The sequence below is a fragment of the Falco cherrug genome, chromosome 6 (genome assembly GCF_023634085.1).
Source record: "Falco cherrug isolate bFalChe1 chromosome 6, bFalChe1.pri, whole genome shotgun sequence".
Lineage (NCBI taxonomy): Eukaryota > Metazoa > Chordata > Aves > Falconiformes > Falconidae > Falco > Falco cherrug.
In genome coordinates, this window is record NC_073702.1 from 17,844,782 (window position 1) to 17,862,955 (window position 18,174).

Below are 18,174 nucleotides of genomic sequence, written 5' to 3' on the forward strand. Positions count from 1 at the left end.
GTTTTCAATAAATATATTTGCTGCTTTCCTGTAATTTGTACTGAGCAATTTCTTCTGGAACATCCAAGCAAGTATTATTTATTATGAGTAGCTGTAGAGTTAGCAAAACTGCTCATCAGGTTGTGCCTATGTATTAATAGATGATTGATTAACAATGATTTAGCACATTGAGCATTCCATTATCACGCTGACTTCCTTTGACAGTGGTTCATTCCTGCTGGCATAAAGTATTAGAATAAGCGAGTTCTGCACATAACTCTTCTGTGTCCAAAATAAATGCATTACACAGTAATGCATTTTATTTACTGTTAAAGTGTGTTGGAGTTGGCATGGCAGAAATGACAATAAAGAGCCTTGTGACAGTTTTCATATTGGACTAAATGAACACCTTTCTTTGCTTCAGCTAAAGGGAGGACAAATGTGGAGCTGCGTGAAAAGTTCATTTTGGCAGATGGTGCCAGTCAGAGCATGGCAGCTTTCCGACCAAGGGGCCGTAGATCACGACCCTCTTCAAGGGGTGCTTCTCCCAACAGATCTACTTCTCTGTCAAGTCAGGCTGGCCAGGCAGCTGCCCCACAGGCAGTTGCTACAAGTACGCCAAAGGTAAGGAGAAACGTACAAAACTGCACTGGTTAACAAATGGGGTACAGATTTCTTAATATTTTTTTTCTTGCTCCAACAATATCGGTGCTTTCCCTAGCTGACAGGGAAGAAGTATCACTAGTTTTGTTTCATAGTCTGGGGAGGATCTGAGACATCTTTTCAGTGTATTTCCTCTACTGCTTGTTTGCGATACGGGAATAGAAGAATTCTTTACATTTAAGGTGCCACATGAGCTACCCGGCAATTTGGGAATTGCTCTGAAAGAGCACTGAATTTCCATGTCATTTGAAAAATAAGCTCTGTCATCTTTTAATTTCAGAACATTTGTCATCAACTTTCTGCTTAGTTTTTATTGCTGCTATGATATTTGATCTTCCTGTGAAGGCCTGGGTATCCTTCTCCATGCATTGTTTTCCATCTGCTGTCCTTCATATTTTGATTTACCATTGTTTCATACAGACACCCCATCATTTAACACGCAACTATGGTAAACCATGGTTGACAAACAGCAAAACGACAACTCCTTCTAAGCCACCAGAATCCTCAGACTATCAAGGGTCATCTGCAGAGGTACAGTAAGGACAGAGATCCTAGTCTAATGACCTTCCTTCACTAAAACTGTCACTTCACTAACAGCCACTAGAGTTTCAGTGCTTCAGAGCTGCAACATCCTTTGCGTATTAATGCATCGTCTTTATTTTAGACCTTTGTGAAATTATGCCTCAGTGAATTTATGTTTAAAGTGCAGACGGTTAATAAATCATAACAGTATGCAGTGAACTGGTTGAGCAAATGGGGAAAAGTACTTTTTTATTAATAAAGCAGTTCATACACTTTGTAGGTTTATTTCCTTAAATTGTTTACTTTGAGTTCATAAAGTACTGTAGTATTAATCAACTGCAGGAATTAGATTAATAAATCATGATCTCCAATGCAAAACCACAAAATAAAGAAATACCCAATCACTGTGAAGATGATAGCGCAAAAGGCTGACTGTGATACATGAATCTTTCCAACAACTGAAAGTTTTGTTTAGGAGGGTAGTGACCAATTGTTGCTCTAATGAGAGAGCTATTTGATGACTTAACAGGAAATGAGCTTTGGTCTTATTTCCAGCCCATGACTTAGATCGAAATTGCTAGTATAGTAATTAGGATTGTGCCGGCAGTTAAGCTGTACGACCAAAATTTGAAGGGGCTTGGAGCCAAAGTGTCTCCTCTAATGTCATTACAGTCAGTGAAAAGATTGCAGCTGGATCAGGCTGCAAACTGACTCGTCACTTGTAGGAGTTACTCTTGCCCTGGGCTGGACGGAGGCCTCAGTGAGGGGAACCTTGCGCTACCATCAGCTCTGCTGTATCTGCTTATCACAAATCTGCATTTGATGCTTATTCGTGTGACACCTTCTGGTGCTCAGTTGGTATGATCTTGGTGTGGCATTGCTCAAAGATGCGTAACAAACTTTTCACTCCCTTCTCCTGTGTGAGTGGGTACGTTACATGTGCACACTGCAGGTGTGTGGATGTACACAGCACTTCAAGCACACGGGGCTGTTGCTTAGAATGATTAACAGTAGCACAGAGTTGAGTCAGTTGTCAGTTTCTAATATATTTCTGTATTTTCTTTCATCTCTTAGCTGGTAACTGAATTGTAAGATTAATTGATGGTACTTTAAAGGCTTTATAGACATGGTAAGGTGGTGTTTTCATTGAATTACAGTGAGATTAAAGCAATTTGCATTGATTTCAAATGGTGGTACTGTATTTCTCACCTGCTCTTACAACTGCTAGGAGTTTCAGCAACTTTCTTTAATGTAAACCACCATGGTTTAGGATTATAAATGGAATGAGTAGGGTGCGGTAGGTTGCGGTGAATTTCTGAGGCATTTTGCCCGAGAGCGCAGAGATTTGTTTTCTATGTAGACTGCATTTGGGTTTAGGGCAAAACTGAAGAACAAGCTTGACCTCTTTTTCTTCTTGCACCAGTGATTCTATCCCAACGCCTTGCCCAAAGTGCAGCAGCTTCAGTGGAGGTAATGGAGAGTGTTCCCTTTCTCCTTAGCCTCCCAAGCGGTCTCTGTGTAGGACTGATTTCCAGGGTGTGGCTGGCTGGATGTTAAGCATTTGTAGGCTTTAAAGAGAGTTTAACATTGTGACCATCCCTGTCAGAGCCAGCAGATTTTCTGCTCTGTAGCATCTCAATGCTCTTTTGTTCAGATGTGCCAGAAGTGGTCCAAGCTGGCAGCTGCCAGGCACACTCCTGGCAGGCCTCCGCTCAGTGCTTAGCTCTAGGCAGCTCCCAACACGCTCCTCTGGATCTTGGTTTTCAGTACCTAGTTCTACAGCATCGCTGTATGAGGATCAAAGGCACAGAACAGATCCTGGGATCCAGGCTGCTCAATGTGCCGCGGTGTTTGTTGTTCCTTTTGGATACCTACTTAGTGTTTTTATGTTGTGGAAATGAATACGAATACTGTAGTTTTCCTCTTACTTGCATACACCTCCTGTCTAGTGTGCTACATGTGTTTTTGAAATGTGAGGATTTAATTCTTGTGGCTTTGAAAGAAATCTTCCCGTCTGGGGCGGATTGTAAATCAATACTCCTTTTATTTTAGAAATGAGAAAGCAGGCAGGGTAAGATGGCAGAGACATTTCAGACAATATATTGGCAACAGGAACTTTTAAAATTAGCCCTATGTCTCTTTTTCTGCTTTTTTCTAGCAGAAGGTTTTGAAACTTGATAGTTTTGGTTTGGCTTCAAAATATTTATAAAATTGAAACAAATGTATTCACCACCTACAACCACAGTCAGAATGCTGGAAAGTCAAGCTATGCAGACATAAAACCTCAACTACTTGTCTCTGTTTAAGTCATGTATGTACCATCAACTAATCTTACTTGCTCGACTAATTATAAGAAGGTAGCATTTTTCTTTCTTCATATGCATTGAAATATATACAAAGAACTCTAAAATGTTAATGTCAAGCAGACTGTTAAAGCGATTCTTTTTGTTGTTGTTTTACATTTGAATTACTTCAAATACTAACTGCTCAAGGAATGTTCAAAACTTCACATCATGAAAAATATCCATAGTGACTCAAATAATTTTTTCAGATTCACAATGAATGTTTTTATGATGATCATATTGCAGGCTATGTACTACCGAATACCAGGCCTTAACCTTCAGTAGTCTCAATTGGAAAAACCTTCTTTTTTGTGTTTGTTTTGTTTTTTTCTTTTGCATAGGGAACACCGATTCAAGGAAGTAAACTCAGACTGCCAGGATATCTGTCGGGGAAGGGCTTCCACTCTGGAGAAGACAGTGGCATCTTGTCAACAGCAGCTACCAGAGTCAGAGCTCAGTTTGCAGGTGTGTGTCCTGACTTCAGAGCTTGATCTACTGCTTGCTTCATTTTCTACCTGAATACTTAGGGTCACGTTAGGCTGTGAGGGAGATGTCAGAAGAATGGGAAGAAGTGAAAATCGTAGTGTGTGTCCACATTAGTGTTGCCATGGGGGCACATAATCACGATAATGGTCCTCCCTCCGTTCACGTGCTTGCACAGCAGGTACATTCAACTCTGGATGTGCAAATTCATGACTGCAAACCTTCTTGACAATGATATCTCCAATGTATCTGCCTAAGGCACTAGAGAAGAAGCATTTACTTAAAAAGAAAGGGTTTGGTTGTTCCCTGTATTCAAGTTAAGCTCAGCTGTGATGGAGCAGAAGGGTCACTTAATCATGAGCAGCTGTAGATGACCTTAGTAATGGAATATCCCACAGAGATTTTTAAAACAGTATATGAAAGTAGAAAGCAGTGAAGCTTTGCTCTTCTAGGATCCTCAGAGCAGCTTTGTATAAGGGAGAAGGCTAGATGGTTAAACAGAAGATAGCTCTACCGGCTTTTCCTCACATCTTAAGCTCTGCAGAGCATACTGAGCAGTACTGGAAAATCCTGTTGAAGGAGTACGTGTCTTATAGGTGATTTGAAAAATGAGCCACCTAAGATTTCAGCTTCAACTTGGTGTTCTTCACACATACAGGGAACCAGATATGTCAAGATAAAAAAATCTCAATAAGTAATCGGAAAATTATCAAAAAAACATATTAATGGTTTTCTGTTTAAGATTCTTTGTTGTGTTTTTTTTTTTTTTTCATGGCACATTGTCTTGGTGGGCAGGCTTTCACTTTAGCAGGTTTGCTGAGAGCTCATTTACTCAGCCCTTTGGGAGAATGTATACTCTGCCCTTGTTTACTTGCAACTTTCAACTGTATAGTATTGGCTTTTTTAAAAAAAGAGGGATACACGTTTAAAAATAGGGATATAAAGCTGTGTCTCCAAGGTGCATATCTGGAGAAATCTTGAATGCATGAAGAGTCCAGATACTGAATTCTTTCAGTCCATAACTGAGGAAATGGCAGGGGAAAGAAAGGCTCTGGCTGTTGAGTGAATGTACAATGCATGTCTGGTAAGTCAAGAAAAGTTGCCAGGCTAATACATTTTTAATGAGATGTGCTAGTGACAGCTTAACTGTGTCTCAGCATTTGATCTCACATTTCCTTGTCTTTAGTGAGAGATACGGCATCGTCTAGCTTGCCCATCAGAGGTCTAAAGTTTAGTTTGTGCAATGAGGAATTTTTGAAGTTGCCAGAGGTCTAGGAGAGACCTGCACACCTCCTCCATCCTTTCGTCTAATACTGATGGATATCTTCCCTCTCTCTAGAAACCAGAAGAACTCCAAGCAGACCTGGAAGCCGAGCAGGAAGCAAGGCTGGCAGCAGGTCAAGTAGCCGCCGAGGCAGTGATGCATCTGACTTTGACATTTCAGAAATCCAGTCTGTATGCTCAGACATGTCAGAGACTGTTCCTGCTACAAGCAGACCGACACCCCGAGCAGGTTCTCGGCCAGCATCAGCCAAGCCTTCTAAAATTCCAACTCCCCAGAGAAGGCCACTAGCCAGCAAATTGGACAAGTCCTTGAAGAGATAATATGATTGGCTATGTAAAGGTCTTTTCCTTTTGCATTAAGTATTTAAGTCCGTAAGATGTAAAATATCATGTAGAAATTATTGTGAAATATCGCAAGAGGTGGATTTTTAATTCTGCAGATGGCCTTATTTGTGTATTTGTCTTCTTATTTTATGTGTATAATTTTTGTCAGATTTGTTTTTGTTTATGCCATATCCTGTAAGAAGGGGGAAGAGTTTTAATGTAAACTAACAGTTGTACACAGTAATGTGTAGAAAGTACACTAAAAATAATTGCCGAATGTACAGTGTACTGAATGTACAGTAAGTCTCTGCAACCTCAATAAAATAGGCCTATCACTATGTCATTAGTTAACAGTAAAGGATACCTCATGATTTTTCTTTAAAAAAGAAAAAGAGAATACTAAAAAGCCAAAAGACACAATTACACATTTTGAGCTAACTAAACAAACACTAAAGGATGTATGTCAAAACTACTAAGGAATACAAATCCACATTCACAGTACCCTTATTTATACAGCATCTCCCAGAGAACTCACAGAAGTAATTAAGCACTCACCGGTAATACAATACTCCAATACCTTGCAGCATTTCTGTGCCATTGCTTTCAATGAGGCCAGACACATTCTGGATATCTGAACTATTATTCTGTAAGAATATCAATATAAAGTGCATTCATGTAAATGTGAGGTTTTCTTTTGCTTGAGTGGATGGTAGCACTGTATCATTGAACTCATTTTGTATCAAAGCAATTTTGCTTGCAGAAAGCTCCGAAATAAACATGTCCCTTAACTTTATTTCTATTGTATTTCTTATTTCACAGGAAGATAATTTTCTGCATTATGTTTTAGGGCATATATTATGTTAGATGACCAACAATTACCATAGGAACATAGGCTTTAATGTAATTCTCCATTATCAGCAATCAGATTTTGGTTAGCTGCTGTATTTGTTTAATAAAACACTAAATTGCACCTATCAGATCATACGAAATTATATGTAATTGTTGTGTGTTGACAATTATTTTCTTCCTATTAAACTGACATTTATATACCATGTATGAAAGGCATAAAGAGTAATTCAGTTGCTCTTTTTGTCAGTGAATTATTTTTGCTATTCATGGATTCTTTGAAAGCATTAATAATAGTTCATTTTCAGCTGAAAAAGGATGCAGCTTCAAATGGGAGCACTGTAGAATGGCTGGGTAGATGCTGTAGTAAATAGTGACAGAACCCTTAGAAATTAAAAATGCTCTTTGATAATATCAGAAAGACTTAGGTAGACTTTGGCCAAAGTGGCAGACCAAATAGTCTAAACCTGACCATTCGTATACTAGAAAATGAATTCCTTTAGTAGAGGACTTTTAGGGGAAGACTGTTTTATGGTTGGTCCCTTAGCATGCCGAAAATGAAGCAGAAGCTCAGTTGATTACATGCAGGTCATGGTGATACCTGTGTTTGCTGCCAGCACTTAGTGGCAGCATTACTAAGATAATGTTTTCTGAGTTGTCACAAGAGCTTCCTGCAGACTCACAAATTGACTCACACAATCAGTTTATGAGAAACAGAAAAATAAAATGATCCTCAAAGAGATAATTGAATCAATCAAACCCCACTTGCATCAGGATTTCCTCCAACACAAGAGTTCTATGCGTGTAGAAAGCAGCCAGCAACCAGTCCTACTGCAGCTGGTTTGGGAATAGGCATGCACATGTAGTGAATACTAAAGCATCAGTCTCTGCTGTGGTGCTTTATCTTCCCGTGTTTCACCTCTCCTGTTGCTGCTATTCATCCACTGATTGTTTTCCTAGAACATTAAAATACATCAGGATGACTTCCGTGCTCTTGGGAAGCCCACAACACCCTTGGATAGAGAAGCAGTCCGCATTTACAGTCGCTGAAGTATCGCTGCTTGTCAGAAGGGTAGAATTTTAGGCACTGTCGTGGCTGACTTGGCTGTAGGAGGAGATGGTGCCCACTGTGATGTTCTTGGTGCGTTTTTTAACCACAGGACTGATGGTGAAGGACGTAAGGATGGCAAATCTGAGTAACTCCTTTGTAAGAATACGTGCATAGTTTAGTTCCTTGTGGCCCGAATGGATGGAGCAGCTCACTCCACGTGAGGTAGTGTTGGCACCTACCCAAAGCACCTTGTGTATATATTGTGGTCTTAGCTTAAACGTATTTATAACACTTCATTAATTATGCAACTTTGTGGAATTTTCATGTTGCTATGTTGTAACTTTACCGAAGTATTAGAGCTGTGACCAGCCTCTGAGAAACACAATGTCAGCTAAGAGAACCCAAGCTACTGCAAAACAGGGAAGGCTGGGACTGGCAAAGTGGGGAAATTCATCTATGGTCTTGAGGCAATCATCCAGTATTGGAAACCCAAAGAATAGTAAATTAAACAGGACTAGGAATTCTCTTAAAAAGCCCAAATCTGTCTCCAGATGTTATACCTTACTTAATTACATTCTTCCAAAAATTATTTAACTGATTTGATTCATGCTAAGAACTCGTAAAACTAAGAGACTCTCCAAGATTCTGTTCCCTGTGTTAATACTGACACAAACGTTGGATCCTCTGCATTTCTGTGACCCAAGGACAAACCTGCAGAATTTGGTGAAAAAGGCTTATTGTGGACTTGCAGAATCCTAGAATGGTTCGGGTTGGAAGGGACCTTAAAGACCATCTAGTTCTGATTCCCCTGCCAGGGGCAGGGGCACCTTCCGCTAGAGCAGGTTGCTCAGAGCCCCATCCAGCCTGGCCTTGAGCACTTCCAGGGATGGGGCAGCCGCAGCTTCTCTGAGTAACCTGTGCCAGTGCCTCACCACCCTCGCAGTAAAAGTTTGTAAAAAGTAAACATCTAATTGAAATCAAACCTCTTTCAAGTTAAAGCTGTTGCCCCTTGTCCTACCACTTACAGGACTTACAGTAAGTGATAGGTAGATCAGTTTTAGTGAACTATTTTTGTAAAGGAAGTTATGGAATTCAGTTTCCATATTCCTGTAATTCAAACACACGACTCCTTTGGTGCCACCATAAATGAGAGGAAGGCTCAACCCTATAAGCCCATCCCCATCTCGTTCAGCCGCATGAGTTTTTACATAATCTCCCTCATCATCAGACATGCATTTTCTCCCTTTTGTTTATCTTCCTTCTAACAACAGTTGATCATAAATTCACCCAGCCTGCTGGATGACCATAAACAGAGCCAACCTTTTGGTGTGGCCTAAACTCTTATCTCTCTGTATTTGGTGATTGTCCTGCACAGTGAAGGAGCCGAGGTGATGGGGAGCGAAGAGGGGTTGGAAAGCCTGAGCTATGAGAGCCGTATTGTTTAGCGAACAACCTATGTTTAGTACTTGGAAAAGCTGGCTGAGTTCTAGGCTCTTTTTTCAGTCATTTTCAGCTTTCTGCATTTCTGTTTTGCTGCCTTGAAAATGGGGAAGTGTCCACAGAATTTTCTAAAAATCTGTAAGTAGCCCATTAGAAGGGCTAGCGATACCTTGTGGCCTAGGTGTCCTCAGCTTCTCCGGGTTAGGTATTTTGTGAGCCTCTTAATTTCACACTAACGTGGTAGGTGACAGTAATTCAGGCTTTGCCTGCAGCGCAAAAAACGTAGGGATGAGGTTATATGCAATCTTAATTTAGAAATGAATGCATTTCATAAAAATACACCCTGATGCAAGCAGCTATGCCATACCACAGCCAGTAGCGATGTTTGAACCTGTAGCTGCCTTTGCTGATGTCTGCCATAGGACTGGCAAGGCCATCTACACCCCACAGCCTGGAGATGTGAGAGGGGCCACAGCACTTACGTACGTTGGTCACAGGATGTGGCAAGAGGACGACGCATTGCTGAGCACTTGCTGTAATAGCCTAGAAATACCCACAGGGATGGAGAATAAACATTACCTGGTTTGCTGCATCTCAGTACAGCTGCCCTAACAGCTTCCAGGTGCTTCCAGTTCCTAAGATGTGTGGCAGCATCTGAGCTCATCCTGACATAGTGGTATTTAGCTCGATGTTTGCTCTAGCTGTGGGCTGTAGAGTGGGGAGTGGTGATGTCAGGAGGTTTACACCTGTGCGCAAGGTGAGTGGAATTCTGTAGAACAGAGAAAGGTGCTTTCCTAATGAAAATTGGTTTCCCGGCTGAATTTAAATAACCTGGTTGCAAACATGGAGGTGGGAGAGATGGTTGGCTTGGTTGCTTGTGTATTTTTTAAGTGTTGTCAGGTTAAATGCAAGTAGGTTACTCATCTGTGTAGACAAAAGAAGTCGTATTTCTTAACAAGGGGAATGTTGCAGAGGAAGAGGGAGGTCCTCAGAAATAATGGGTAAGGCAGCAGCTTAAATTTCATATGACTTGCATGAAAATGCTTGGTGGCTGATACTATGGAGGTATTTTTTATGCTGATTGAAGTCCTTCTGTTAAGACTTGTTCAGACTTGGGCTGCTGCAAATGAAGTGGTGTCTGACCTGAAGCTAATAGAGTCTTGGGGGTTGTTGTTTCATAATTAAGTGGTTCTTCTGAACTGAAATTGTTTAAATAGTCTGAATTGTAGCTCAGGGTGCTCAAACTGCGTTGCTGTATTTGAAGGTCGAGGGAAAGAGTGATGAAGGTGAATTGCCTAACTTAGCTGGCATCCTGGGTGAGTAAGTACAATAAAGTTAATAGACATGTTCTTAGTACTTGGATGATTGAATATGAGTAAGAGCCCCAAACCATAAATCAGGCCCTGTCAGCATCTACAATGTTTTTTGTTCCTCTGGGAGGAGGCAGCCAGAGTGATGATAGCTCTGTCCTGACAGGAAAAGCTGACTTGAAGCTTTTTGTGGGGGTCACGATGGTCTTTCCAACACTTTAGAAAAATATACACCACCACTAATTTTTACTTTTTTTTTTTACTCTTCCTGGGGCTAGATCATGGCTCTTCCAAGTCTTATTTTATTGGCAGATTAACAGGGACGTATGGAAGACTTTGCACTGTCTGGACTATTTTTGAAGGCAATGAGTTCATATAACAAAGAAATGTCTCTCTCTATAAAAACCTATGATCGAAGTATAAGAGAGGGAACAAGTCAGTTCAAAATAAGGGTGAAAAAAAATAGGCTTATAAATACTGCAAATGTTGAGCAACTCCACATTTGCTGATCAGAAAGACAGGGTGAAGCTTCACCTCTAGCAACACTGGTTTGAAGCTTTATAGACCAAGTCAACAAAGCAAGGTAACTGGGAATAGGTAGTGCTCACCAAAAGCTGCTGCAGGATCTGGGTGCTGACGGAGCTGAGCTGCTACTTGGAGCCCTGTCCACTCATGGGAACATGAGAGGATTGAAAAGTTTCTAACATATAACAAGCTTTTTCTGAAAAAGCACAGGTAAGCTCTGGGATCAGTTTAGACTTGAAAAAATGATAGAAGCGATAATAAATGATGTATTTGTGGAAACCTGAACAAATATAGTATGGAAGAGTTGGCTTAGTTTCTGGAGGGAAGTCGCATCTTACAAGCTACCTGGAAGCCCTTGAAAGGATCAATTAGTGCCGGCAAAGGCTGAGATAGACCACATGGCTTTGCAAAAAAAAAATTGCACAATTTCTCAGAGAAGTAAGGACTTATGGGATCGGAAGAAAGGCTTTCACAAGGGTAAATGGCATGCTGAAAGCCAGGAAAGACAGTGTAGGACAAGGCGGTCAGTTTTAACAGAGGAAAGAGGTCTGCAGTAGAGCCGTTGACACGTTTTAAGACAAAGCTGCAAACACTGGCTCCGAAGTTCCTGGAGTGCACGCTCTTGGAGGGGTGCTCTGGAAAAAAGCATCACTTTGTTTCTGTGATTCATCGCACCTCCTGGGAGGTGTGCGCTGCTTTCCACTGACGCTGAGGATCCCGCAGTGACTAGCTCAGCCCTAGCCAACCAACCTTTAGATGGCTAATGTAAGTGGAATGAATCCCACCCCAAGTTAATGAGTTTATTTCTAGCCAAGGGTAACATGGGGTGGGATTTTCATGAATGGTTTGGAAATTCTGCTGCTGCTGGCAGTTATCACTTACAGACCTTTTTGGTGCACTAGAAGTATTTCAGGCGTATGCAAAACGTGGACCCTCATATAACTTGGCACCATTTCTAGTCACATTCAGGAAGCACAAACCATGTCAGACGGGTGGGTAATCAAGTCACATTATTACTTTCAAATGAGTAGCTTTTGAGCATTCCTGGGATCCTTCAGCAGCAAACCCAGGTACAAGCAAGTGTCCTCCCCTCTGCGCTGCTCCCAGTCACACATACCTCTGTGAGGCAGCTGCAAATCCTGTTGCCTTCAGGTTCTCCAGTCACTCATCCTACTGGCATCAGTGTATATGAACACATCTTGTCGCAGGACACTCTGGCAGGCCCTGTGCATCCTCAAGATCCAAACCATTTCACAACTTCAGTCACTGAAAAGGCTGTGACACTGACATGTTTCTCTCCTTTTCAAGTGTCGTACGGATCAGAGGAAGATAACAGAAAGGGGTTTTCCCAAAAGACGTGAGCTATTCGTTACTTTGGTGTGGTTGTTCTGGGGTTTTTTCTTTATTTGCATTCTAAATCAGCACGACCGAGTGTGGCCATACATAAATAGCTCTTTCTGGAATGAAGAAAAATAATTAAGTAAGTTCTCGGTGTGATGAATATTTACTGAACACTATTTCTTTGAATAGCTCTCCATTCAGGCAGAAGTGAATCCAGGGCACAGTTTATTGTATTGGAACTCAAGGGCAAAATACTCATTTTAAAGCAAGCTTAATTTGTTGTGTAAAAATACAATGAGATGCAATAAACAAACCACAAACAGATTAGGCAAGCCTAACGCCTTTTTTCAAAAGGAAGGCAAATGCTAGCAGTGAATGCTGCTTCCATGTATTGTTATAGTTTTCTCCTTGCAAAGTATATTTGCAAATACTTGGTACAGTTGTCCTGAACTGTACAGCAGCTCTGCAGCATTTCCTATTAAAATGAGCAAACTTAATTTTCCAGCCCATGTGCATGGCTCTGTAACAAAAGCCGGAGCGATGCTTTCCACGGCCAGATGGCGAGGAGAGTGTGTGAGCTGCAGCGCCTGAACTCGGGCTGAACCTCCCGGTTCTGGTCCCCACGCAGGCACAGCTGCCTCCTCACCCGGGCGACCTGGCAGCAGCTGGAGAGAAACGGCCTGCCGGGAGGCCATGCCTCATTATTTCTGCCAAGGCTCGGGAAGATTTTTCACCTAACCACAGCATTTTCAGATGCTGGAAAGCCTTTGTAAGTCCACTAATATGGTTGTTTAGCCAACACAGACTTCTCCATGTGATTGCTTTTTTTATACACGCACTGTATTTACCTGGGAGGGGAAATAATGAAGAAATAATCCCTAATAATGTTACCCTCACGCAATTCAGGGATTTTTTTCTCTCTCTTTTTTATTTTTTTGTAATTTTTTTTTCCTTTCCACCAGCTTATGAGGACTTATTAAATCTTTTTAGATTTTTGGGGAGGGTTTTGTTCTTAATGATGCAAAAGAATTTTAATGTAGCTGTCACTAATGGAAAAGCTCTTCTTAATTATCGATGGAAACTTCAGCTCCTGAATGAACACTTAGTATCTGGGAGGTGTAAGCCTTACTATGCAAGGGAGCTCCTCCTCCCCTCTGAGCTCCCACTCCGTTTCCAGCGATGTGTGTAGGACTCTCCAGAAATGTTGCCATGATCTCATCCAGAAAAACGACCCAGGTCAGTACCAGCCCAAGCCCTCTGTTAGGCTGTAGCCACTACAGGGGCTTCAGGCTCCCGCCCCCAGCCTCTCCCCACGGCAGGAGCGATGCCTGGAGCACAGCATGGGGGGTCTCCCGGTGGTCTGTCTGTGTCAGGGCTGGCAGCGGGTGTGGGTGGCAGGCATCTGCTTGGCGGCCCAGTTTCACAACAAGATGACTTCTCCGATAGCGGGGCACGCTCAGCCCCAGCAGCGAGAGGCCTTATTTCTCCTGGCCAGACCATGCTGGTGCTGGGGAGGATCTGCACGTGCTGGATGAACCTGTCCTCTTTCTACTGCCAGGGGGGCTTCACTGGGCTCAGGGCTGACTGCTTCTTTCAGTTAGCTGTGTATAGAGCAAGAATTACCACAGTAATTTCCAAAGTCTGGAACAGAATAGCTCCTTACTTAGGAACAGTTATCAGTAAGAGCGTTGCCTGCTAGCAACTTTGACAGGAATCTGAGCATCTTCTCTTTGTGTCCTCTCCAGGGGCTTTCTGAAAGTGTGGTGGGGAAATTTGGGACACCTTATCTGTCCTGAAGGTGCACACATGTAAATGTGTATGGAATCCATAGCTCCATGTACTCACACAGGAGCTGAAAGTAGGACCATGCCACCGCCTTGCGTGTCCAGCTGGTCAACAGAGGTGGACCAGGATTTGTACTACTTGCCACAGCATGCAAGTACCTCATATGAATAACTGAGTAGTGGGACTCAGACCTGAAAGTTACGGTTTGTTTAGTCTTCCCTCGAGGGCAGGACTGTGTGTGCGGTGGAGATTTCCAGTTTGGTTGTTTCTTTATTCACAAAGCTTCATGATTTTTGTGTTGGAAAGACTGTTGAAGATGTATTTGTTTCTGCTCCTAATGGAAGGCAGTAGGTTCTGTGATACTTTTTCCCCCCCCCCCTTATTTCTTAGAGTATGAAATTTATTTAGGCTGAAATTTAGAACTAATTCCTCTAAAAAATGTCTTTGAAAAAAAGAAAAAATACTATTTTTGTAGAAAATGCCTTTGTGTTGGAAGGGGCAGAACTGTGGTTTTTATTAACCATGATTTGAGTTGAACTAGTTGTGAACAGAAAAGACAGGTAGAGAATACAGACCCATTCCTCTGTTTTCTTAACTTTTTCTCCTGTTTATGTTATTCTTGTATCGTGAAACACTAACAGAGGTAGACAATTAGTCAGGCATTTCCTAAATAGCAATGCAAACCAAAAGGGGGATTACCAACTGGAGTTGAGCTTGTCAATCAAAATGGCAGACTGAAGAATCTTTGCCTTGTCTTGGATACAGGGCCTGCTGTATACAGGAATGTCTTTTCATATTATGTCTATATATTAGTAATCAGACTCTGGCCCTGAATGTTATGGTATTAAACTGTAGGGTATAAGACATGGTCTCCAGCGCTACATAAATAAAAGCAAGTATTTTCAACTATGCTGAGGGAGTTTGAGTTGAGGGACAGTGATGCCATTCAACCAGTAAGAACCCCAAACCTTAGATAAAATACAAAAGTGTGCAATAATTGTGTAGGACGTGATTGTTAAAGTGCTGATAACATTTAGAAGCACCTGTTGGATGGGCAATATTTTAGGCAGCTGCGTTAACATCAAGTGATCATTTGGAGACCAGTTTTGGGGACTGTAGTAGTTTGGGGTTTTTTTTGTGGTTGTGTACAGACTGAGATCATTTGCAGTCCAACACGAGGATATATATACATGGTTTGGAAGGCAGAGATAAAATCAGTTGGATTAAAATTCAAGAGGAGAAGACATGATGTTGTGATATTAACTTGCAAGGAAACATTTTTGCCAGAAACTGTACTGTGTAAAGTCACATATGCAGTCTCAAACTGGAGCACCAGCTGTGTCTATCGCTGGAAAGATCTAGTCAACAATGCATGTCAAAGAAAATTATAGTATAATTTATTCATACCTCTTAGAATAGCAGAAATAAGGCTGCAATCCATGTGCCTGTAGACAAAAGGTTTTGTCCTAGTTCCTATCCTGTCTGAGGATGCTATATCACAGTGATAAAATGCCATTGCGACAGATGACAAAGGAAAAGCAAATTAAAGCGTAGTTCCTAATTAAAGTCTGAAATAAGTGTACAATTCCAGTAGAAATAACTGACAGGCCTGCCAATTAAAGCATGAGCAGCAAATCCTGTAGCACAAAGCTGTTTTCCTGGCTCTGAGCATTGGGGTGGGTGGGTGGAGAGTGAGTTTGGGATTGACTTGAACAAGCCTGGAGAAAGATGGCTAAAAATCAAATACCATTTATATATTTTTTTAAGTCAGTGTTTAGTTGTGTTTTCTGTCAAAGTTTTTCTTCGGTTAGTTTTTCAGGAGGGGAGGCCATCCAAAAGAAAACAAGGAGTCTCAGATTTAATGTTCTATCTTGCAACAGCTATTCTTTGGCAGGGCTCTGTTCTGGCAGTGAAGCAGATGATGAACAGTGCTTCTCCAAGTCGATACAACATCAGGAGAGTCTTTACACCATTTTGCAGTGTCCCTCTGAGTAAAGAAGCAAGCTAGAGTTTCAGGTTAGGTGATACTGGGGCATTTCTTGAGTGAGCATTTCTTGACGCAGTTCTGTAAGACACCAGTATAAAGCACTTGTGTCGGTGATCATTCTACAGTTAAAAAAAAAAAAAAAAAAAAAAAAAAGAGTCGTATTACTGGAAATATAAAAAAATAGCATATGTGATAGTTTCCTGGCCAGTCTTGGTTTGCCTCAGAAATGCTTTGGTGACGCTATGCTTCCAATAAACATTAATATAACAAAACACATTCTGTTTTCAGCACTTCTGACTGTGACTCTCCCCTCAAATCTCTAACTCTTTGCTGTCTGGCCTGGCGCAGTGGTTACGGCGCTCTGCCAGCACTTCTCCGCTCTCGCTAAACTGACGGCCATATCGACAGTGGTGACTAGCAGAGCTGGCAAAATAGAGATGGCGTTTCTTGCTCATAGAGGGCTGATTTTCTTGTTCTTAGATTTCATGGTTCTGAGTGGAAAAATGATGATGTGTATTTGGTACTTCTGTTCCCTATGGTAAATGAAACAGAGAAATTAAGTGCAACGTGAGAATGCAAAAGTCAATATATGAGAGTACTTTGAAAAATCCCAAATAAATGCAGGTCTAACTTTAATCTTCAGTGGTTTGCCTTAGGGTATTTTTTTCATGTTCATACATATGTCTTCCTAGCATATTACAAACAAAGTTCACCTGGAGAATGGAATTCAATATGTACTGTAACACTTTTATCTTTTTTTCTTTCTTTTTTTTTTTTTTTTTTTTTCTGAGGCCAATAGGTGGTTGATTTAGAATGGGATAAGTATTCTGTGTACTTCCAAACTTTCCCTTATGTTAGAGATAACGTGCTGTCTAAGTTTTGCTCCAAAGAGGTGTTTAAAATTAAAAAGTGGGTGAGATAGGAAAGCAGAAAAATACCTCTTGGTGAAATTAGAATTGCTCTGAACGACATGGCCCAAATGGCTCAAATGCATCCTGCTGCACCAAAACTGTCCTCAGGATAGAAGGGTTCAGTCCTTGTAGGAAGTGTCCTAATACAACTTACCTTTACTGTGGCGCTGCTGGTCCTTTATTCTAGTATCTGTAACCTCTGCAGACTGCTGCTCTGCTCTTACTGTTTTACAGCTACGATTGATAAAAAGCAGGAATATGCCACCTTTACAGATAGGAAATGGAGAAGTAGATTAAGCAACGCAGCTGGGAATATTCAGGAAATTTGCCGGCAAATCAGGAAACTGGCTTGGTTCATGCTAATCTTCATCAAGTCCTCAACCTGAAAGAACATCCCTCTCTTCCAAGCTCATCATTATTTAATTATGGCTGTTTAGGAGCCTAAATCTAATCTTCCTTGCCTGAAAATACATCCTGGGTTACCTGGAAACTCAAGTTATTACTTTTTAAAACAGTTAAATGTCAGAGTTCAGTCACAGAGGGTTATCTGGTAGAGAAGGCATTGGATGTGCAAGGTACAAAAGTACAAGTCAAGCAGTTACACTGCACTGTTTCTGTGAGGGAACACAGGCTCAAGGGAAACACAAACACGAATATGAATTCAGTTTGGGGCTCTGGAATGTTTCTGTTTTAATAGTGTTCTAATAAAATCAAAACATTGAATCTTTCCCAGCAAAGTTATAAATAGAATGTGGGCACCCTCCTTCTTACACAAAAAGATAAGCTGCAAAAGGGGATTGTTCACAAAATGGAAATAATCCAATAAAAAATGCTGGCATTTCACTTGTATCTCAGAGCTGCTGCGCTTCTGTAATAAGCAGCTGTTATTCCTGCTTCGTTTTTCCGTGTAATTGATTTATTCTCATGACTGAGAAGGAGATGATGTGGCATGAAAAAGACAAATGGCCTTTCTGCACAGTGGCCCCACCGTGGCTCTGATGGGTGAGCCGGTGGTGATATTGAAGTCTTAGGTGGCCGCAGTAGCTTTGGGGCTGTGCAAACCATGCCACTGGAATCCACTAGGAAGATAGGTTCTGCTCCTGTTATAATCCACATTATGTTTATTTGGGTCCAGAAATTACTCTGTAGAAGACACAACACTGGGAGCAGTGGCTGATACACCAGGGGTTGTGTTGCCGTTCAGAAGGATCCAACGACAGGCTGGAGAAATGGCCGGCAGGAACCTCATGATGTTCACCAAAGGGAGGTAGGTACAGAGTCCTGCACCTGGGGAGAAATAACCCCAAGCACCCGTACACGCTGGGGCTGGCCAGCGGGGAAGCAGCCCTGCAGAAAAGGCCTGGGGGCTCCTGGTGGACAC

At 41.6% G+C, this 18,174-nt stretch overlaps 1 protein-coding gene across 9 annotated transcripts in view; it reads left to right on the forward strand.

The window, feature by feature from the left end:
* The window catches only part of DST (dystonin), a 303,406-nt gene extending 296,825 nt beyond the window's left edge, over window positions 1-6,581 (forward strand). For 8 of the 9 annotated variants that reach the window (XM_055714785.1, XM_055714788.1, XM_055714794.1 and 5 more), the window contains 4 exons: window positions 404-603; window positions 1,063-1,173; window positions 3,848-3,971; window positions 5,329-6,581. In XM_055714785.1, the coding sequence (XP_055570760.1) occupies window positions 404-603; window positions 1,063-1,173; window positions 3,848-3,971; window positions 5,329-5,594 (701 nt within the window). In that variant the 3' untranslated portion in view covers window positions 5,595-6,581. The remainder of the gene's footprint in view (window positions 1-403; window positions 604-1,062; window positions 1,174-3,847; window positions 3,972-5,328) is intronic. The other variant, XM_055714793.1, reaches the window with a different exon arrangement.
* The last annotated feature ends 11,593 nt before the right edge of the window (window positions 6,582-18,174 follow it).